Source organism: Piliocolobus tephrosceles, chromosome 20 (genome assembly GCF_002776525.5).
Source record: "Piliocolobus tephrosceles isolate RC106 chromosome 20, ASM277652v3, whole genome shotgun sequence".
In the NCBI taxonomy this organism is placed as follows: domain Eukaryota; kingdom Metazoa; phylum Chordata; class Mammalia; order Primates; family Cercopithecidae; genus Piliocolobus; species Piliocolobus tephrosceles.
In genome coordinates, this window is record NC_045453.1 from 54,243,072 (window position 1) to 54,261,555 (window position 18,484).

The 18,484-nt window shown below is 38.6% G+C and overlaps 1 protein-coding gene across 1 annotated transcript in view; it reads left to right on the plus strand.

Annotated features, from left to right (window-relative positions):
• HAO1 (hydroxyacid oxidase 1) overlaps nucleotides 1–18,484 on the plus strand; it is a 59,361-nt gene that overhangs the window by 28,073 nt on the left and 12,804 nt on the right. The window contains exon 4 of the mRNA XM_023217970.2: nucleotides 7,586–7,761. Coding sequence (XP_023073738.1) covers nucleotides 7,586–7,761 — 176 coding nt within the window. The remainder of the gene's footprint in view (nucleotides 1–7,585; nucleotides 7,762–18,484) is intronic.

The window sequence follows — 18,484 nt, forward strand, 5'->3', positions numbered from 1 at the left end:
GGGACTTTTTTTTTTTTTTTTTTTTTTTTGAGACGGAGTCTTGCTCTGTTGCCCGGGCTGGAGTGCAGTGGCCGGATCTCAGCTCACTGCAAGCTCCGCCTCCCGGGTTTATGCCATTCTCCTGCCTCAGCCTCCCGAGTAGCTGGGACTACAGGCGCCGGCCACCTCGCCCGGCTAGTTTTTTGTATTTTTTAGTAGAGACGGGGTTTCACCGTGTTAGCCAGGATGGTCTCGATCTCCTGACCTCGTGATCCGCCCGTCTCGGCCTCCCAAAGTGCTGGGATTACAGGCTTGAGCCACCGCGCCAGGCCAATGGAGGACATTTTTATGATGGACTCCTACAGCATCCATCAGAATATGTAAGATTATAAGGAATGTCTTCCTGGGTTCCCAGATCTCATGCCACAGAGACCCTTACTTATTCTGTCTATGTTTGAATTGTATTTGAAAAGAAAAAAATCCTAGGGCTAGCAAGATTGAAAAAAGATAAAAGACGAAAGAAGCCACAGGTTTACTATGTTTGCTCTTCTACAATATTCAAAAATGAAAAGATCCACAGTCAAATTCATATTCGCCTAGAATTTCATATCTATCACAGTGACTGCAGAGTGTATCTAACCACGGAAGTTGGAACACGGCCTTGTGTAAGTTTCACATAGTTTTACTGTGTATGTGCCTATGTGAGAATAAACTACTGTGCATAAAATCTTGCTGTTGAGCCATGTGTGAATTAGCTGTGTGGTGTTACCTCCCTGTTACTACCAGGCCAATTTAGGATATTATTTCTGTATGTGGCACCAGGATTAGGCCAATGACAGAAAAAGAAAGTGCTCTCCCTGCCAAACTTGCCAATAAAACTGTTCCACATATCCCAGACTCAGGGTTACCTAAACACCCCGTGTTTAAAGAGAACAAAAACAAAAGCCTCTGACATAGTCTTATTCCTTGCCAAATTCATCAGAAAGCTGATGGATTCAAATTCCTCCAATATGAAACCCATATTTACATTATTTCTCTATTTTGATTACTTTTTTTTTTTTAAAAAAAAAAAAAGACTTTCTAAATAGTTTCCCACTATCGAGGTTTCTGACAGGAAACATTCCTCATGATTTCCCCTTGGCCATTTGAAAAGGAATTTGTTCTTCCTTTTCCTCCATCTCTTAATACTACTACTACTAACAATAGTAACAACAATAATAAGTACAGTAGGGTTTTTTGTTTTGTTTTTAACTTAAGACATGCTTTCTTGCTCTGGATAGCAAAATGTGTTTCACAGAGGCATCTGCTGGGGAGGACAGAGTTGTTAATTCTGGCTGGTACCTCTTGCTTCCTCACAACCGGGGCTACTCAGTGAGTAGCGGGAGGGTTGATTTGCTTTCCCCCCTTTTCTTTTGCTCCTGGGCTCCTTCCCAGATGACGTGAAGGGCCATGAAACAAAGACCCTTTTCAGCCGTCGGTGTGCATGGAACTGGCTGCGGCTTCCTAGCTTGTCACATCTCCGGTCTGAAGATGATCAAATAATGAGCAACACATCCAGGTTATAGGGAACACGGGAAACACCCCACAGCTGGGTGTACCCCCAGCCCCTCAGAGTGCACATTGGCGTTGTTTGTCCTAGTGGACTTCAGAGTAGGCCAGTGCCTTCTGGTCAGTTCCTCAGTGGTCCACATTCAGCTCTCAAAGGCAGAGCACGCTAATGGGAGGTCCAGGCTTCCGCCTGAGGCCACATACACCCAAAAAGCTCATCTGTTATAGCCTGATATGAAATCGGTTTCTTTCCGCAACTGACCTGACTCACAGAAGGTGAAGCCTGGCTTTTCATAAGTGAGGTTTGGCAGGCAAGGGAGGCAGGAAATCCAGAGGAGAATGAGCCTGTAAAGCATGGCTCCTTCCAGCCCTTGTTACTTCCTCTGCCCGGGTGTGGGGGAGGGTCCCGACTCTTGGCATCTGGGCCCAGCAAGAGTTCAGAGGTTTGGTAGTCTCTGCTTGGTCCATATGCAAAACACATGCATGTGTATACATTATTAATGGCACGGGGGTTCCTGAAACTGAGAGGGAGTAAGGAGACTTCTCATCTGCTCTTGGAAGAAGCAAGGAATGAAACCAGTTCAGTAGACTGATTCCTGAGGCTTTGGGGCATTAACTTTTTCTTTCTCCATATCCCCTCGGAGATGGTTCATTTACCCTGAATTAAGATTTGGCCCTTCAGTGCAGTGCCAAGGCAGTTTAAAGAGAAGAAAAGTAATTTCTGATCATGATCTTTACTAAGATCAAGGTAAATCATGACACTTACCCTTTCTATGATTTGCCCAGTGACATGTTTTCTTAAACCCAGAAGTGATTTATTTATTTATTTATTTATTTATTTATTTATTTATTTATTTTGAGACGGAGTCTCGCTCTGTCACCCAGGCTGGAGTGCAGTGGCGCGATCTCGACTCACTGCAAGCTCCGCTTCCCAGGTTCATGTCATTCTCCTGCCTCAGCCTCCCGAGTAGCTGGGACTATAGGTGCCCGCCACCACGCTTGGCGAATTTTTTGGTATTTTTAGTAGAGACGGGGTTTCACCGTGTTAGCCAGGATGGTCTCGATCTCCTGACCTCGTGATCCGCCTGCCTCGGCCTCCCAAAGTGCTGGGATTACAGGTGTGAGCCACTGTGCCGGGCTCCCAGAAGTGATTTATTGATCACAGTAGCCAGAATATATCATACTGAAATGGATTGGCCTGCCACTGTCTTCTCAGGTCTCTCATGATGAAAGTGGCCTGCCTTAAAGTAGACTCAATGTGAATAGGTCTCCATGACCTCTGCCTCACTGCCTAGCACTCATATCCTCACCCACTCTTCCACTCTGGCTTCCCTGCCGTTCCTTCAATGTGCCAGGCATGCTGGAACCCCGGAGCCTTTGCCCTGGCTGTTCCCTCTGCCTGTAACAGTAATTCCCAGCATCCACGCATGACTAATAGCCTGGCTTCCATTGAGTCTTGACATTAGGAATGGATATACATGTCTCTATATTGGGGAGCCACAATAAAAACTGATGGTAGAGATGCAAATATGAGCAGAATAACAGGATGGGGGCAAGGGCAGGGGCAGGGAGAGAGGTCAGTGGAGGACTTGGCACAATAGCCTCTTAAATGGCATAATAGCCTCTTAAATTTTTGGTTAGGAAATCATTCACATCGATAAGTATGGCAGGAAAATGAATCCCTGGAACCTGTTACTTTACGTGGCAAAATGGACTTTGCAGATGTGATTAACTTAAGGGGCTTGAGGTGGGAGGATTTTTCCTGTTTTATCTCAGTAGGCTTGATGTCATTAAAAGGGTCCTTATAAGAGGGAAGGAAGCAAGAGTGTCAGAGTCAGAGAAAGAGACGAAATGACAGATGTAGAGGTTGGAATGATGTGGTCAGGAGCCAGGGAAAGCAGGGGGTATCTAGAAGCTGGAAAAGACATGGGAATAGGGCTTCCCCTAGATTCTCCGGAAGAAATGCAGCCCTATTGAGATCTTGAGTTTGGTCCAGTGAGACTCATTTTAGACTTCTGACATTTGGAACTGTAATATAATGCCTTCATGTTATTCTTATTGCTGTTGTAACAAATAACCACAACACAGTTCTACTAATTTCCTCCTCAAGGTAGCTTCTCAATTTTGCCAATACTGGTTACCAAACATACTTAAAGTTTCATTTTGAGTCTCTGACAACTCACATCCCTCTTAATCTCCTTTACTTTTTTCTTGACTTTGTATAGTGCTTATGTTCTGATACACTTTGTAATTTACTTATTGTAATTTACTTATTGATGATGTTTACCATGGGCAGGGATTCTCAACTGTTTTGATATTTATTGATATATCTTAAACACTGAAAACACTGGCAGGTAGTAGATGCTCAATAAGTAATTGTTAATTCAACCAACAAAATGTACTAGAGCATACAAGATTTTCCCAATGTAGCATAACTAGCAAGAGGCTGAACCAGGATTTGAACTCAAAATTCATTCCCTGAACCATCTTCTAGCGGCCACATTGAGGAAGCAATTACCAGGGCTGTGGTAACACTTCTCAACACAAGTATTCTCCTAACCACAGAATCAAAGGCTGGTGGCCCATGTATCAGTGTCTGTATTTATGAGCCCCTCTTTCAATCTCTTTCTTTTCATATTGTGTTGATACTGTAGCCTCTATCGGTCATTTTATTTTTTCATTTCCCAGGACAGAATTGTGTGGCTTTATCTTTAATGCTGCATTATCAATACTTATAATACATATTATGTATTACTCAATATTCATGATTATTAGTGTTACTATTGGTTATTTAATAATGTTTAACTTACATTAGCAGTTGTTACTATTTTTATGATGCTAAATTACTAACAGCTAAAACAACTTCTATATTAAAAAGTATATTTGAGTGTCACTCAAGAGATAATGAGTACCTTACAAAGAAGAAATCTTGTTTCTTACCTTTGCGTCATTAAACAGATCAGGATTTGGAGAATTAAGCCCTAAGTAATCATGTTATTATTTTGATTTCGCCCCTTTTTTCCTTACAAAATGGAATACTTTGGTTATCAGAAGCCACTTTAAGCATTTATATATATATATGTCATAATCCGAATAAAAATAGCATTCATGGAGGTTTCTTTCGGAGCTCTTGGTAAAACACTCCATCGTGGGTCTCTGTCAAGATATCTGAAAACTTTTTCTTGGCTTCTGACTTTGAACAAAGTTTCAGAGTAACAACAAGGCTTCATTGTGCACTGAAATTTCTGTAAGGCAACATTCATTCAAGTGTTGATCCGCATTTCACCATCCAAGAATAACAACAGTTATTTATATAATTTTATCCATGTTTCTGTTTTTTCCTATCCATTTCACCCTTTCACCCCACCCCTGGTGAAACACTGGAGCTTGTTTGGGATGGGGGTGGGGTGCCATGCAGACTATGTACACATACAGATGTTTTTCTTTTTCTTTTCCTGGTCTTGCTATGGGATAGACAGACCAGACTTTTTCTTATTAACAATATTATTTAAAAGTTTGGAATTTATTACCATTTAATCATTTGTAAGTAATGAAATAGGTCTCCATGATAAGGATATGTTTATTGACTAGGAGTTAGCTTTATTCAAATTAGGGTGACCACAGGAGATCAAGGACTATAATATAACGTACAACCCTAAGTGGTTTGATTTAAATAAAAAGGAAGTCCAGGCATTTCAGCTAAAATCCCCACCAAAGGCCAACAACTAGATGGGCATCCATATGACTCACTGAAATTTTCTATGATCTTAAATGGCCATTTGAGTCCATGAAACTATAGGACTAACTATTCAATCCTTAATGAGAAAACTTTGTTAATAGCTTGAATTGAGTTATATGGGATATGAATGTTCATATCTTTATGATAATATATGCCACCCAAGCTACACAACCAGTTATGTTAGCTAAAATACGCTAAAGTGTAAAAACTCATAGTTTTCTATTAAAGGAAGTCATGATTGTGCCTAGATTCTTCTAGTATGATATACAATTTTTTTTTTTTTGTGACGGAGTCTCACTTTGTCGCCTAATCTGGAGTGCAGTGGCAACCTCCTCCTCCTGAGTTCAAGCGATTCTCATGCCTCAGTCTCCCAAGTAGCTGGGATTACAGGTGCCCACCACTACACCAGGCTAATTTTTTTGAAATTTTAGTAAAGACTGGGTTTCACCATGTTGTCCAGGCTGGTCTTGAACTCCTGACCTCAGGTGATCTGCCCACCTTGGCCTCCCAAAGTGCTGGGATTACAGGCATGAGCCACTGCGCCTGGCCGATATATAAATTTTTATGTGGCTCCATGATCTTCTCTACACTTAATGACAGAACTGGTGGGGGGAAGACAGAGATAAGACTAACCCAGAGATCAATATACATACTACTATACTTTGACCCAAAAAAAAAAGGAGATTGACTGGTAGGGGAATTAATACTATGCAGAAGAGCAAGATGAGTCTGGTCACTGTCATTATTCAAAAACAATGTTTCAGGAGAAGAATTTTACAACTGGATTTGGGGCTGTGGGCAGATAAGTCACAGGAATGATTCTATTGTGCATCCTGAAGTCATCCATCCAGCTAGCAGTCACAGCTGCAGGCTGAAAAGACATTGCCCCTAGAGTGGGGAACTGCCAAAGTCTAGCCAGGATGTTAGGTCAAGAGAAAATACCTCAGGCACAGGGGAAGCCAGCTGCAGAATCTTAGAGGTGAGTTAGAGAAATACTGGGCTAAGCTGGGTCAACAAAAATAGACATACGGGAAGGAAGCAAGTCAGTGGTACTTTGTCTCAGTTTGGGTTCTCCTAGAAGCAGGCTGTGAGCCTGTGATTTCAGTGCAAGTAGTTTGTAGGGAAGGTGAAGGGAATACTGCTAGAGGAGTAGGAAAGTGAGGCAAAGGAGGGAAGGCATTGAACAAAGGGCATAATACCAAGACAGCTACAGTTTTGGGCAACTGAAGCTTAACCCTGCTGGCAAATTCTGGGAGCTTAGGCAGAATTTATCTCAGAGTTAGTCTACCTAGGGGTGAGGGAGCTGGGGTATTTACACTTCAACAACCCTAATGCTTCCAGTCTGCTGTGTGGGTGGTGACTCAGGCCCAGGACCAAAAAAAAAAAAAAAAAAACCACTGTCAGAGAAATGAAGGTATTGATAATTGAAAAGTTCACGTCCTTGTCAAACTTGTTTTGAGTCAGCAGACTGAGAGGTTCAGAGAGAACAACTAAAAGGGGGAGGGAAAGGCAAGAGGTGACAACTTATCTGCTGGGAAACACTTCCCACTTCTCCCATGCCCACCACCACCATCAATACTGCAATAGCAGGGCAAGAAGGAGTCTACAGGGGCAACAGACAGTCATGCTAACACCTGTTACTCAGTTGCAACCTCTTCTAGAATTTTCTACAAGGGCATTGGAAGGTTTCATGAGGTCAGGTGCAATAGCCAGGAGGAAACTGAGATCTGAGCAAAGAGAATATAATTAGGAATAAAGTCAAGGGACCCAGATTGGAACTAAAATACTGCTATTAACTAGTCTTAATTTGAGGCCATTTATTTTGTACCGCTGTTTTTATTTTCTATGGGAATCATAGAGTATCAATGTTACTTTCTAAGAGTCTTTTAGGGAAAAATTGTGATAATTTTGGCATACGAAACCCTTTGTAAATTATAGTGCACCATAAAAATGTTTTTAAAATTGTGATTAATTTGCATTGCTGGCTAAAAATAGTGTCAACTCTATTGTCTATACCTATAAACTGGCTTAAAAAGGGATATTTGAATATGAACACATTTTTTTTCCTTGAAACACATTTGTTTGTATAAACACAGCCTAAGATGTAAAATAAAATTTACGTCACTGATTAAGACCACTAGCGTATAACATTGTCTAGAGTCCTACATTAAAATATGGAAAATATGCATGCAATTGACTTATAGATGAATGAGGAGTGAACAGCGAATTGATTTGAAAAGGGTAACATTTTTCATTGAATCATTGGAAAGATATTTCTAACTTTGGCAAATTTCTTGTTTCATGCATTTCTTATTTTAGGATGAAAAATTTTGAAACCACTGCTTTATCATTTTCTCCTGAGGAAAATTTTGGAGACAACAGTGGACTTGCTGCATATGTGGCTAAAGCGATAGACCCATCTATCAGTTGGGAAGATATCAAATGGCTGAGAAGACTGACGTCGTTGCCAATTGTTGCAAAGGGCATTTTGAGAGGTTCGTTTATTTCTCTACTTGAATTCGTACTGATTTTATGATTCTTTGTGGATATGGTCTTCATATTCTTAAAGGAAAATAACAAGGAAATATTAACATGGAAATTGAGAGAGACATTCCAACTCTCAATTCTCTCTTTTCATGTTAGTGAGTAAATATTTCTTCATTCTTAGGTAATATTCTGAAGCAGAGCTAAACTCTCATGAAGTAGAAAGTTAGCCTTTTCAAAGAATTGGGATGCCATTGCCTTATTTCAGAGCTGTTACTGAATCATGAAGCCTGGCAAGATCTTGGTAGAACATCACGAGTTCATTGCTTTACCTGAAAGCTACAACAGCTGCTCTCAGACCAAAGAGAAACCCCAAGGAGATATTATGACAGACAGACTTGTTTTAAGAGCTTTCCCTCTTTTCCTTGTGCTCCCTCCAGTACAAATGGCTAGGACTAATTTCTGAGTGTGGTCAAACCCACATCACCTCTCTGAAGAGAATGGCTGACTAGTATGGTCAAATGCTCAATTATCAAGCCATGGGTAACAAGAAACTTAACTATTTCCTCCAGCATCCCCATATATTCAGATCCCACAGGGAGGTACCAATGACTATAATAATTTTGGAGTGTAAATGTGTTTACCCACAAAAATGTTTTCTTGCCTTTGAAAACATTTTTTTTTAGTGTGGTTATATAGATAACTGCCAAAAACTTTTTTCTTTTTTTTTTAACTGAAATGTTTGAGTAAGTGACTTTGGGATGACAGTCTGTCCGTTAATGTATGTCTATTAAATGACTTTGAATCAAAACTTTTTCATAGATTTTACTTGAACGTGTCTGAGTTATGTGGTCCCTATTTATAAAGTTCTACCTACTTTGACTATTTAATTTTATGTCTGAAAAAATGAGCTTATAAAAGTGAAAGAAATAAGCCCAGTGCAGCATTTAAGTAGTGGAGATATGTTTAAATCCAGATGTTCTTATTCTGTGCTCAAACAAATTAAAGTAGTTTTAAAAATCAACATATAATAGTTGTACATATGCGTAGAGCATATAGTGATGTTTCAATACCTGTAATGTATAGTAATCATATCAGGGTGATTAGCATATCCATCATCTCAAACATTATTCTGTACATCTAAAAAAATTGTTCAGTGTTTCCTACTGATCATTGTACTAGTTCAAAATTTCTGTGGATTATGCTTCAATGAATATGTATTGGTTTGGTTTACAGACACCTTTAAACAATGGTTTCACTTCCTTTACTTGCATCCATGTTGTCATCCATGATTACTAGTGCTACTTACTGTGGCCGCATTCAACTGTGGGGACTAAATAATATTAACCTGAAGGTTCTGTGCCATTCATTATGTATCCATTCATCCATTCTCTTATTCACTCACTCATTCATTCCATAAATATCATAATTACTGTGTGCTAAAACATTTTTATAAAATAAAATAATCTTAGATCCTTGGATAAAAAGACAGTCTATTCCTGTAGGAGACAGATATATAAGCAAGCATTTTGGGTGCAATAAAATGTTATATAGAAATCTGTGCAATGTAAGAGCGTGGCTTAAAAAAGAATATGGACAATAATATAAGAGTGAGTTAGAAAACACTTTTCAGAATGAAAGATGATGCTTGAATTTTGCCATGATATCAAGCTAATAGATTCTATTTCAGACTGAAGTACTGGCAGAACAAAGCAATTATGCATAACAATTTATAAAACATGTAAGCCATTTAGAGAATTTAGGCTTTAAAGTGGCTGAGAACCACTGAAGTGTCTTGATCAGAGAAGCAACCTCATCAAATAAGCATTTTACAGAAATCATGCTTTGCACAATGGACCTAATGGATGGAGGTGCCAAAATTGTGGTCAGGGAAGACATTTAGGAACTGTTGTTGCCCAGAAAAGAGATAATTGTAGAGATGACCTAGAGTAATGGCAGGGAGGGGACTGAGAAGGTATAATTAAATTAGAAAATTAAGACAGTTAATCACAGAGATGGCCCAGGGGATCTGGCTTTAAAACACTAGGGAAGAATAAAATTTTAGTCTTGTTCCATAATTGTTTCAAATAAGGAACAAAGATAAGAAGGAGGTCATTTTATTTTTTAACCACCTTTTCAATTTAGGATTTCCAGTGTATATCATTTTCTACAACTTTGTCCCCTAAGATATGATGCAAATCAATTGAATTAGATTTACTATCACATGTTATGTTGAAAAATATTTTGGTTTCTAGAACTTCATTCTGTTATCACTTTAGCTAGGACCACTGCCACTACCACCATCATCACCACCACTACCACAACCTCCATTACCAGGACAACCACCACCACTGCTATCACCATCACCACTCCCGTCACCACCATCACCACTCCCATTACCACCAGGACCACCACCGCCACCTGCAGGGGCCCTTGAAAGCAATATGCTAAGGATAGATAAGGCTCAAGGACATTTTCCCCAGTTGCACTTTTAATGAACTCCTGTAGGTGCCAAGAAGGCAGACAAATAAGGAAGAACCTAGAGACAAGGAACTAGGCAAGAGGTTACGCCCTGGTACAGAAAGTTTGTTTTACATTGTGCTATTTCTGCTGACATGGGGTTTATGGAGTATAAATAAAGTGAGGCGGAGGCTCTGCGCGTGGCCGCCATGTTCTCTGTTTGTCTTTGTCTCTTGTGTCTGTTCATTCTCCACCACCACCACCGCGGTCCTCAATAACCACCACCATAATCACAACCTCCATCAACACCACCATTACCAGGAACAACCACCACCACTGCCACCATCACCACCACTACCATAACCACAACTACCATCAACACCACCATTACCAGGACAACCACCGCCATTACCACCACCACCAATTCCATCATCACCATGACCACAGCCGCCATCAACACCACCATTACCAGGAACAACCACCACCACTATCACCACCACCACCACCACTACTCCCATCACCACCATGACCACCACCACGACCAGCACTATAATCACAACCACCATCAACACCACCTCCACCACCACCACCACTATTACCACTACCACCACCACCACTCCCATCTCCACCATCACCACCACTACCACCATCACCTCTCTTTTCTTCTCATCCATATGGATTTCTTGCTTGTTTCTAAATGTTTTTGTGACATTTACACATAGTAGATAGTCCAAATATTTATTTACTGAACTTCTTGATGAAAACTATGAGTCTATCTAATTAGAGAAAGCTCAAAAAAGAAAAAAAAAAGATAAGGAGAGATGGGACATTTGACATTTAAAGGGAAATAACTTATTTATACATGTACAGTTTACATTGTCTAGTTTTCTGTAACCATTTGGTTTTTTATTTAACAAACAAGAATCATCTCTATGACAACAATTGCACCAAGTAACACATATGCTCAATTTGGATCAGAAGGGAGCGGTGGCGGGGCCAGTTCTGGGAAATCCAATTTTCTCCATTTCACAGGTCCTCATCCAGAAATCACATGGGTTGACTAAGAGTCACCCATCCTCTTTCATTTTCCTTTTTCAGAAAAGTACAGATTATATTTGCAGGAACACGAAGCCATGAGCAACTGTGAAGATCTAGACCAAACATCTGACTGTCCCACCATTTTAAGAATTATATTTTAATGAATGCAAATTGGAATGGAAGATGTAATCTCTTACTGTGTGTGGTTAAACTGACCTTAGAGAACGTCAACGCAAGCTCCTAACATGTACTTGAGACAGGATTTGGTCTTTGTCAGAACTCACACTAGCAAACAAATGGCTTTTCTGAGCAAAAGCATAGTGCTTTTTAGAGTTTTTTTCTTTTTCTTTTAATTTTTTTTTGAATTAGGCGGTCTCACTTCCATTGTGGTTTTGCGTTTCTGAGAAACTTTTCTCTAGTCAGCTCTTCATATACAGGCATACCTCAGAGACATTGTGGATTCAGTTCCGGACCACTACGGTAAAACAAGTCACATAAATTTTTTGTCTTCCCAGTGCATATGAAAGTTATGTTTTTGCCATACTGTAATCTATTTTGTGCAATAGCGTTATGCCTAAAAAACAATGTATATACCTTATTTAAAAAATAAGTTACTCCTAAAAAATGCTAATCATCATCTGAGCCTTCAGCGAGTTGTAGTCTGTTTGCTGGTGGAGGGTCTTTTCTCGGTGTCGATGGCTGCTGACTGAACAGGGTGGGGGTTGCTGAAGGTTTAGGGTGGCTGTGGTAACTTCTTAAAATAAGTCAAGGAAGTTTGATGCATTGATTAACTTTTCCTTTTAGGAAAGATTTATCTGTATCATGAGAAGCTATTTGATAGCATTTTACCCACAGTACAACTTTTTCAACATTGGAGTCAGTCCTCTCAAACTGCCGCTGCTTTATATGTGAAGTTTATGTAATATTCTAAATCCTTTGTTGTTATTTCAGCAATGTTCACAGCATCTTCACCAGGAGTTGATTCCATCCCAAGAAACCACTTTCTTTGCTCATTGATAAGAAGAAACTCTTCATTCATTTAAGTTTTATCACATGATTGCAGCAATTTAGCCACAGCTTCAGGCTCCACATCTAATTCAGTTCTGTTACTGTTTCTGCCACATCAGCAGTGACTTTCTTCACCATACTCTTGAACTCCTCAAAGTCATCCATGAGGGCTGGAATCAACATCGTCCAAATTCCTGTTAATGTTGATATTTTGACCTCCTCCCACAAATCACAAATGTTCTTAATGGCATCTAGGATGGTGAATCCTTTCCAAAAAGTTTTCAATTAATGTTGCTCAGATTCATCAGAGGAATCATTAACTATAGTATCTATAATCTTATGAAATATATTTCTTAACTAATAAGACTTGAAAGTCAAAATTACTCCTTGATCCATGGGCTATGGAGTGGAGGTTGTGTTAACAGGCATAGAAACATTAATCTTTTTGTGTTTTTCCACCAGAGCTCATGAGTCACTAGGTGCATTGTCAGTGAGCAGTGATATTTTGAAAGAAATCTTTTTTTTTTTTTTTCTGAGCAGCAGGTCTCCACAGTGGGCTTAACATATTTAGTAAACCATGCTGTAAACAGATGTGCTGTCATCCAGACTTTGTTGTTTTATTTATAGAGCACAGGCAGAGTAGATTTGGTAAAATTTTTGGATTATACTTTGAAGCCATGCATTGACTTCTCCTCTCTAGCTATGAAAGTCCTAGATGGCATCTTCTTCCAGTATGAGGAAGGCTTGTTTGGAAGAAGATGCCATACAGCCTGTTTCATCTACATTGAAAATATATTGTTCAACGTAACCACCTCCATCAATTTTCCTAGCTAGATCTCCTGGATAACTTGCTGCAGCTTTTCCATCAGCATTCAGCTGCTTCATTTTGCGCTTTTATGTTATGGAGATGACTCCTTTCTTTAAACCTCAGAAATCAACCTCTGCTAGCTTCAAACTTTTTTTCTGCAGGTTCCTCACCTCTCACAGTCTTTATAGAATTGAAGAGAGTTAGGGTGTTGCTCTGGATTAGGCTTTGGTTTAAGGGAGTGTGGTGGCTGGTTTGATCATCTATCCAGACCACTCAAACTTTCTCCCTATTAGCAATAAGGCTGCTTTGCTTTCTTATCATTCCTGTGTTCATTAGTGTAGTAGCTTTAATTTCCTTTAAGAACTTTTGCTTTGCATTCACAACTTAGCTGTTTGGCACGAGGAGCCTAGCTTTTGTCCTGTCTTGGCCTTTCACATTCCTTTCTCACTAAGCTTAATAATTTCTGGTTTTTAATTTAAAGTGAGAGGTATGTGACTCTTCCTTGAGCACATAGAAGCCATTGTAGAGTTATTAATTGGCCTGATTTCAATATTGTTGCTTCTCAGGGAATAGGGAGGCCTGAGGACAGGGAGAGAGATGGGTGAATGGCCAGTGAGTGGAGCCGTCAGAACACACATATTTATTAAGTTCCACATTTTAAAGGCGATGGTTCATGGTACTCCAAAACAATTACAATAGTAACATCAAAGATCACTAATCACAGATCACTGCAACAGATGTAACAATAATGAAAAAGTGTGAAATAGGGTGAGAATGACCAAACTGTGACACAGGGATACAAAGCAAGCACATGCTGTTAGAAAAATAGTGCTGGTATACTTGCTTGATGCAGGGTTGCCACAACGCCACTAGAGCATCGTATATACCTTAATTAAAATACCTTACTCCTAAAAATGCTTATTATTATCTGAGCCTTCAGTGAGTTGTCGTCTTTTTGCTGGTGGAGGGTCTTTCCTAGATGTTGATGGCTGCTAACTGATCAAGGTGGTGATTTTCAATTTCTAGAAAACTCAGTAGCTGCAAATTGCTATAAAGCAAAGTGCAATAAAACAAGGTATGCCTGTATACATTGTTCAAGATATTTAAAAAAAAAATCACTTAATGTTCCTGGATTGTGTTTAATATTGCTGTCATGTGTCTGGGATTTAGTTACTACTCTCCTCTAAGTCAGAACAGATTCCTAGACCAAAAGCTCCAAGGGTTTGAAGGCTGAGCTCAAATCTTGAGTACTTACATTTCACTTTTATATTTTAAATTAAATACGGAAATGAAATATTAGTGAGATAGCAAACAGTGCCACTGCCCATTGATGACTGTGTTTCTCAATCAATGTACTTAATGGCAAATTCATAAATATGGAATGCCACACTCTTAAGTTCTAAGAATTAATAAAAATATCCAAGATTCATGAACATTTTGCTAAGTGGGAATATTTTGGCCCTTTCATTAAGGCAAAATTGCTTTTCTCTCTGTGTTAAAATAAAATGTAAAACTGTGGACAAGGCTGCATAAGCAGCTAATAAAAGGAACTTATATCTGGTTATAAATTATCTTTATTGTCTTTGCTTCTCTAGAAATTCACAGTCCTATCCTCTGAGCAAATCATTCTGTCATTTCTCCCTATATTCCCAATACTACCTGCAGAATATAAAAAACCACTTGAAATGATGGCAGATAACAGACTGTTACTTAAGAAACATTTAATTCAAATGGGAGGCACTTTATCATTGTAATCCCAACTAGGATGAAACTGTTTTAAACACAACTCAAACAGAGTTGCTAAATGCATCCTGCAAATAAATCTTTCTCCACCTAGTCACCGTCTTAGTGTATACTCCCTGCACCATCAGAGGAAAAGAGTAATAATCGTTAATATTTATCTGAGTGTTCGACATGTGTTGGGCACTTTCTAAACACACATTCAACTCATTAAATCCACAAACTCATCATATGTGGATCGCTATCCTCATTTTGTGGCTTAGGACCATAATGCACAGAGAAGTTAAGTAACTTGCCACTTACACAGCAAGCAAGCAGCAGATGTGGGATTTAAGTCCAGGTGGTCCGAAGACTTAGTTTAAACAGTGAATCACTTCTTCCTCCTGTACAGGATCTGTTTACTGGTAATGTTTGACTTCTCATAATGCAGGTTGTAGCTACATGGTGGCAGACATAGGAATATAAACTGGAGAACTATACATATGCTCAATTATGAGGTTTGAAAAAATACCATTGTCTATGTTTTTTAAGTGTTTTTTTTTTTTACATTTGACTTGAAGTTTAGTATCATGTACTTAACTAGATAACCAGAGCAAACCATAGCAATTCAGAATATAATTTTACACTGCTTACTAAGGTTATTTATGACTACACCTAGGTTTTTAAAATAAATACCATGCTATGTCTGTTAGGATAGGTAAGCTCATGGAAACATTGAAGGTGAGCTGTGCAATATGGCAGCCACTAGCCACATGTGGCTATATAAGTTAATTAAAATGAAATAAAGGCAAAATTCCAGTCTCTTAGTCACACTGCCACATTTCAGTTGGTCAGTGGCTACATGACTAGTGGTACTGTATGATGGAAGTCCACAGATCTAGAACATTTTTATTATCACAGAAAGTTCTATGGTAGTTCATTGAGGCCCTATCTTTAGGGAATCATTTATGAAATATGTTTGAGATGAAAATGTATTGGGCTTCTAGTTTCAAATGATGGACTGAGTACATATGAATCCTCTCGTTAAAGCCAACACCCCATTAAAATTAGAGTACGGAAATGCAAATATGTATACACTAATGACAGCAAAGCAAAGGAAGATGAGGGACAGAAACAGCAGAGAAAGTTTAGGAAACTTTTGAAAGCATGTTGATAGCAGGAACACATACAGAAAACTGTACCTTGAAATAGGCTTTCAGGAAATCCTGGAGGAGGTAGGGGTTGATTATGTAATAGAATGCTTGAGAGGTTGTAGGTATATAGTCTGCAAGGATGGCAGAGAGGGTAGTGAAGACTAAATGCAAGGGGACTGACTGAAGATCAATATAGGAAGTGATCATACCTGCCAGCAATCCTGCTGCCAGTCTACTTCTTATGCAACAATGGACACTTGGCACTGACTTCTCAATAATAAAGTAGCTGATCCTTTCTAAAGAAATGAATGAATGACTGGGACGAAATGTGGGTGGGTGACATTTCCAATATGACATGATGCTGTCCTCATTCTGACACTTGAGGAGCTCACGGTCTAATTGCCTCTTAGTTGACATTCCCTGCGTTTTCTTACGTAGAATTCCAAGAAAGAATTTCCACTCCAGCCAAGGACTTGGCAAGAATGAAACTAATTTACAAAACTGGGCAGTTCCTCAATCTTTCTTCCTTAAATATAAATGGAAAATTTAGCATCACTAGGCATATCAGAAACACCAAAACATAAAAAATCAAGATGAATCTATAGAAAAGCTTATCCCAGGAAAAAGAGATGAAACAAGAAAAGGAACTTGAAAAAATCCAAATGAGAGATTCAAAAAAGTTGAAAATATAAATAGGAAGAGTCTGCCATGAAAAGAAAATTAGAACATAAAGAAGAGTTCCCAATGATTAGAAAAATGACTTCTGATTTTTTTTTTAAAAAGGGGAAATTGAATACATAAAAGAGCTCTCAAAGATTAAAAACATGATTGCTGAAATGACTGAAAGGCTGAGCAATAAAGTCAATGACATTTCCCCAAGGGTAAAACAACAATGAGAACAATAAGATAAATAGAAAGAAAAACTTATTACATGAATGTACACGAAGACCACTTTAAAATGTACAATATCCAACTGATAGGAGTTTCAGGTAGAAAAGTAAAAGAAAGAGGCCTAGAGGAATTTATTAAAGACCAACAATTTCTGAATGCTGTTGTTGTAAGTAAGTCATTAGAGTGAGAAAACAAATCACAACTTATCACGTTCGTTATGAAATTTCAGAAAAATAATGTGTGTAGATAAACTAAACATAAAACTGTTTACTTATAAAATAATTCAAATCAAACTGGCATCAGTCCTTGCATCAGCAATGGGTACTAGAAGACAATGGACTGATGTCTTTAAGGTTCTGAGGAAAATGGTTTTTCCACCTAGATTATTATACCCAATCCAATTGTCATTCACACACAAGAGAAGCTATTTAGGTGGTCTGTAAGTTTACCTCCCTTGGGTCCTTTTTAAGAAAGTTACAAAGGAATCTACTACAAACAAATGAGAATATAAACCAAATGAGGGCATACTCAGACTGCAAGATACTCAACTCAGCGCAAATGAGAGCAAATTCAAAGCTGAAGGCAGACATTATGTCTGTGAGTAACCACAACAGAATAGATTAGGAAGGCAGAGGGCTCCAGGGATTATCTCCAGGGGGAGAATAAAGTGACCTAATAGGTCAGATCAAATAATTGAAATTTTGAAGAACTTGATAATATTCTGAAGTCTGACAGTAAATGGAAAAAAGAAAAGAAAGACAATTAGAAATCTAATCTAATCCTAATCACCTCCCAAAGACCCCATCTCCAAATGCCATCACATTGGTGATAAGGGCTTCAACATGAAAATTTTGAGAGGATTTAAATATTTAGTCTATAACATATAGGTTTAACAGTTTCCTATACCTATAATTTTAGAAGAAATATCACTATCATCATTTGAAAAAAGTAAGAATAGTTGAAAAATAGCCTTGTGTAAAACAAAGTTTGGAAAATGATAGCATATAATTAAAAAAAAATTATCTTATCTTTTAAAATAATTCTTAGTCAAGTCTGCCCATTATCTCCATTACTGAATTTGTGCATATTACCAATGACCTATATCCATTTGCTTAAATTTCCAAGGCCTGATTTTTACTACGCTCTTGAACCGATTGGTTTTGCTTAGTATTGCATTTTGAATGTTAAACCTGAGAACCAGTGTTGTTTTCATGATTCTTTTAGCAAATGGTTTGTTACTAGGACATGCTAAAAATAATAGTTTAGAATATAAAATATGTTTTTAAATGTTGCAAATAGATTTAAGGGCACAGTAATCTATTTTAAACTGAACTTTCAGAAATTAATGTATTTTAAAATATGATTAGAGATTTAATATTACATTTCTTATATCTTTCTTTCTTTTTTTTTTTTTTTTGAGATGGAGTCTTTATCTGTCTTTCAGGCTGGAGTGCAGTGGTGTGATCTTGGCTCACTGCAACTTTCGCCTCCCAGGTTCAAACGATTCTCCTGCCTCAGACTCCTGAGTAGCTGGGACTACAGGCACCTGCCACCAAGCCTGGTTAATTTTTTTTTTTTTTTTTTTTTGTATTTTTAGTAGAGATAGGGTTTCACCATGTTGGTCAGGCTGGTCTTGAACTCCTGACCTCGTGATCC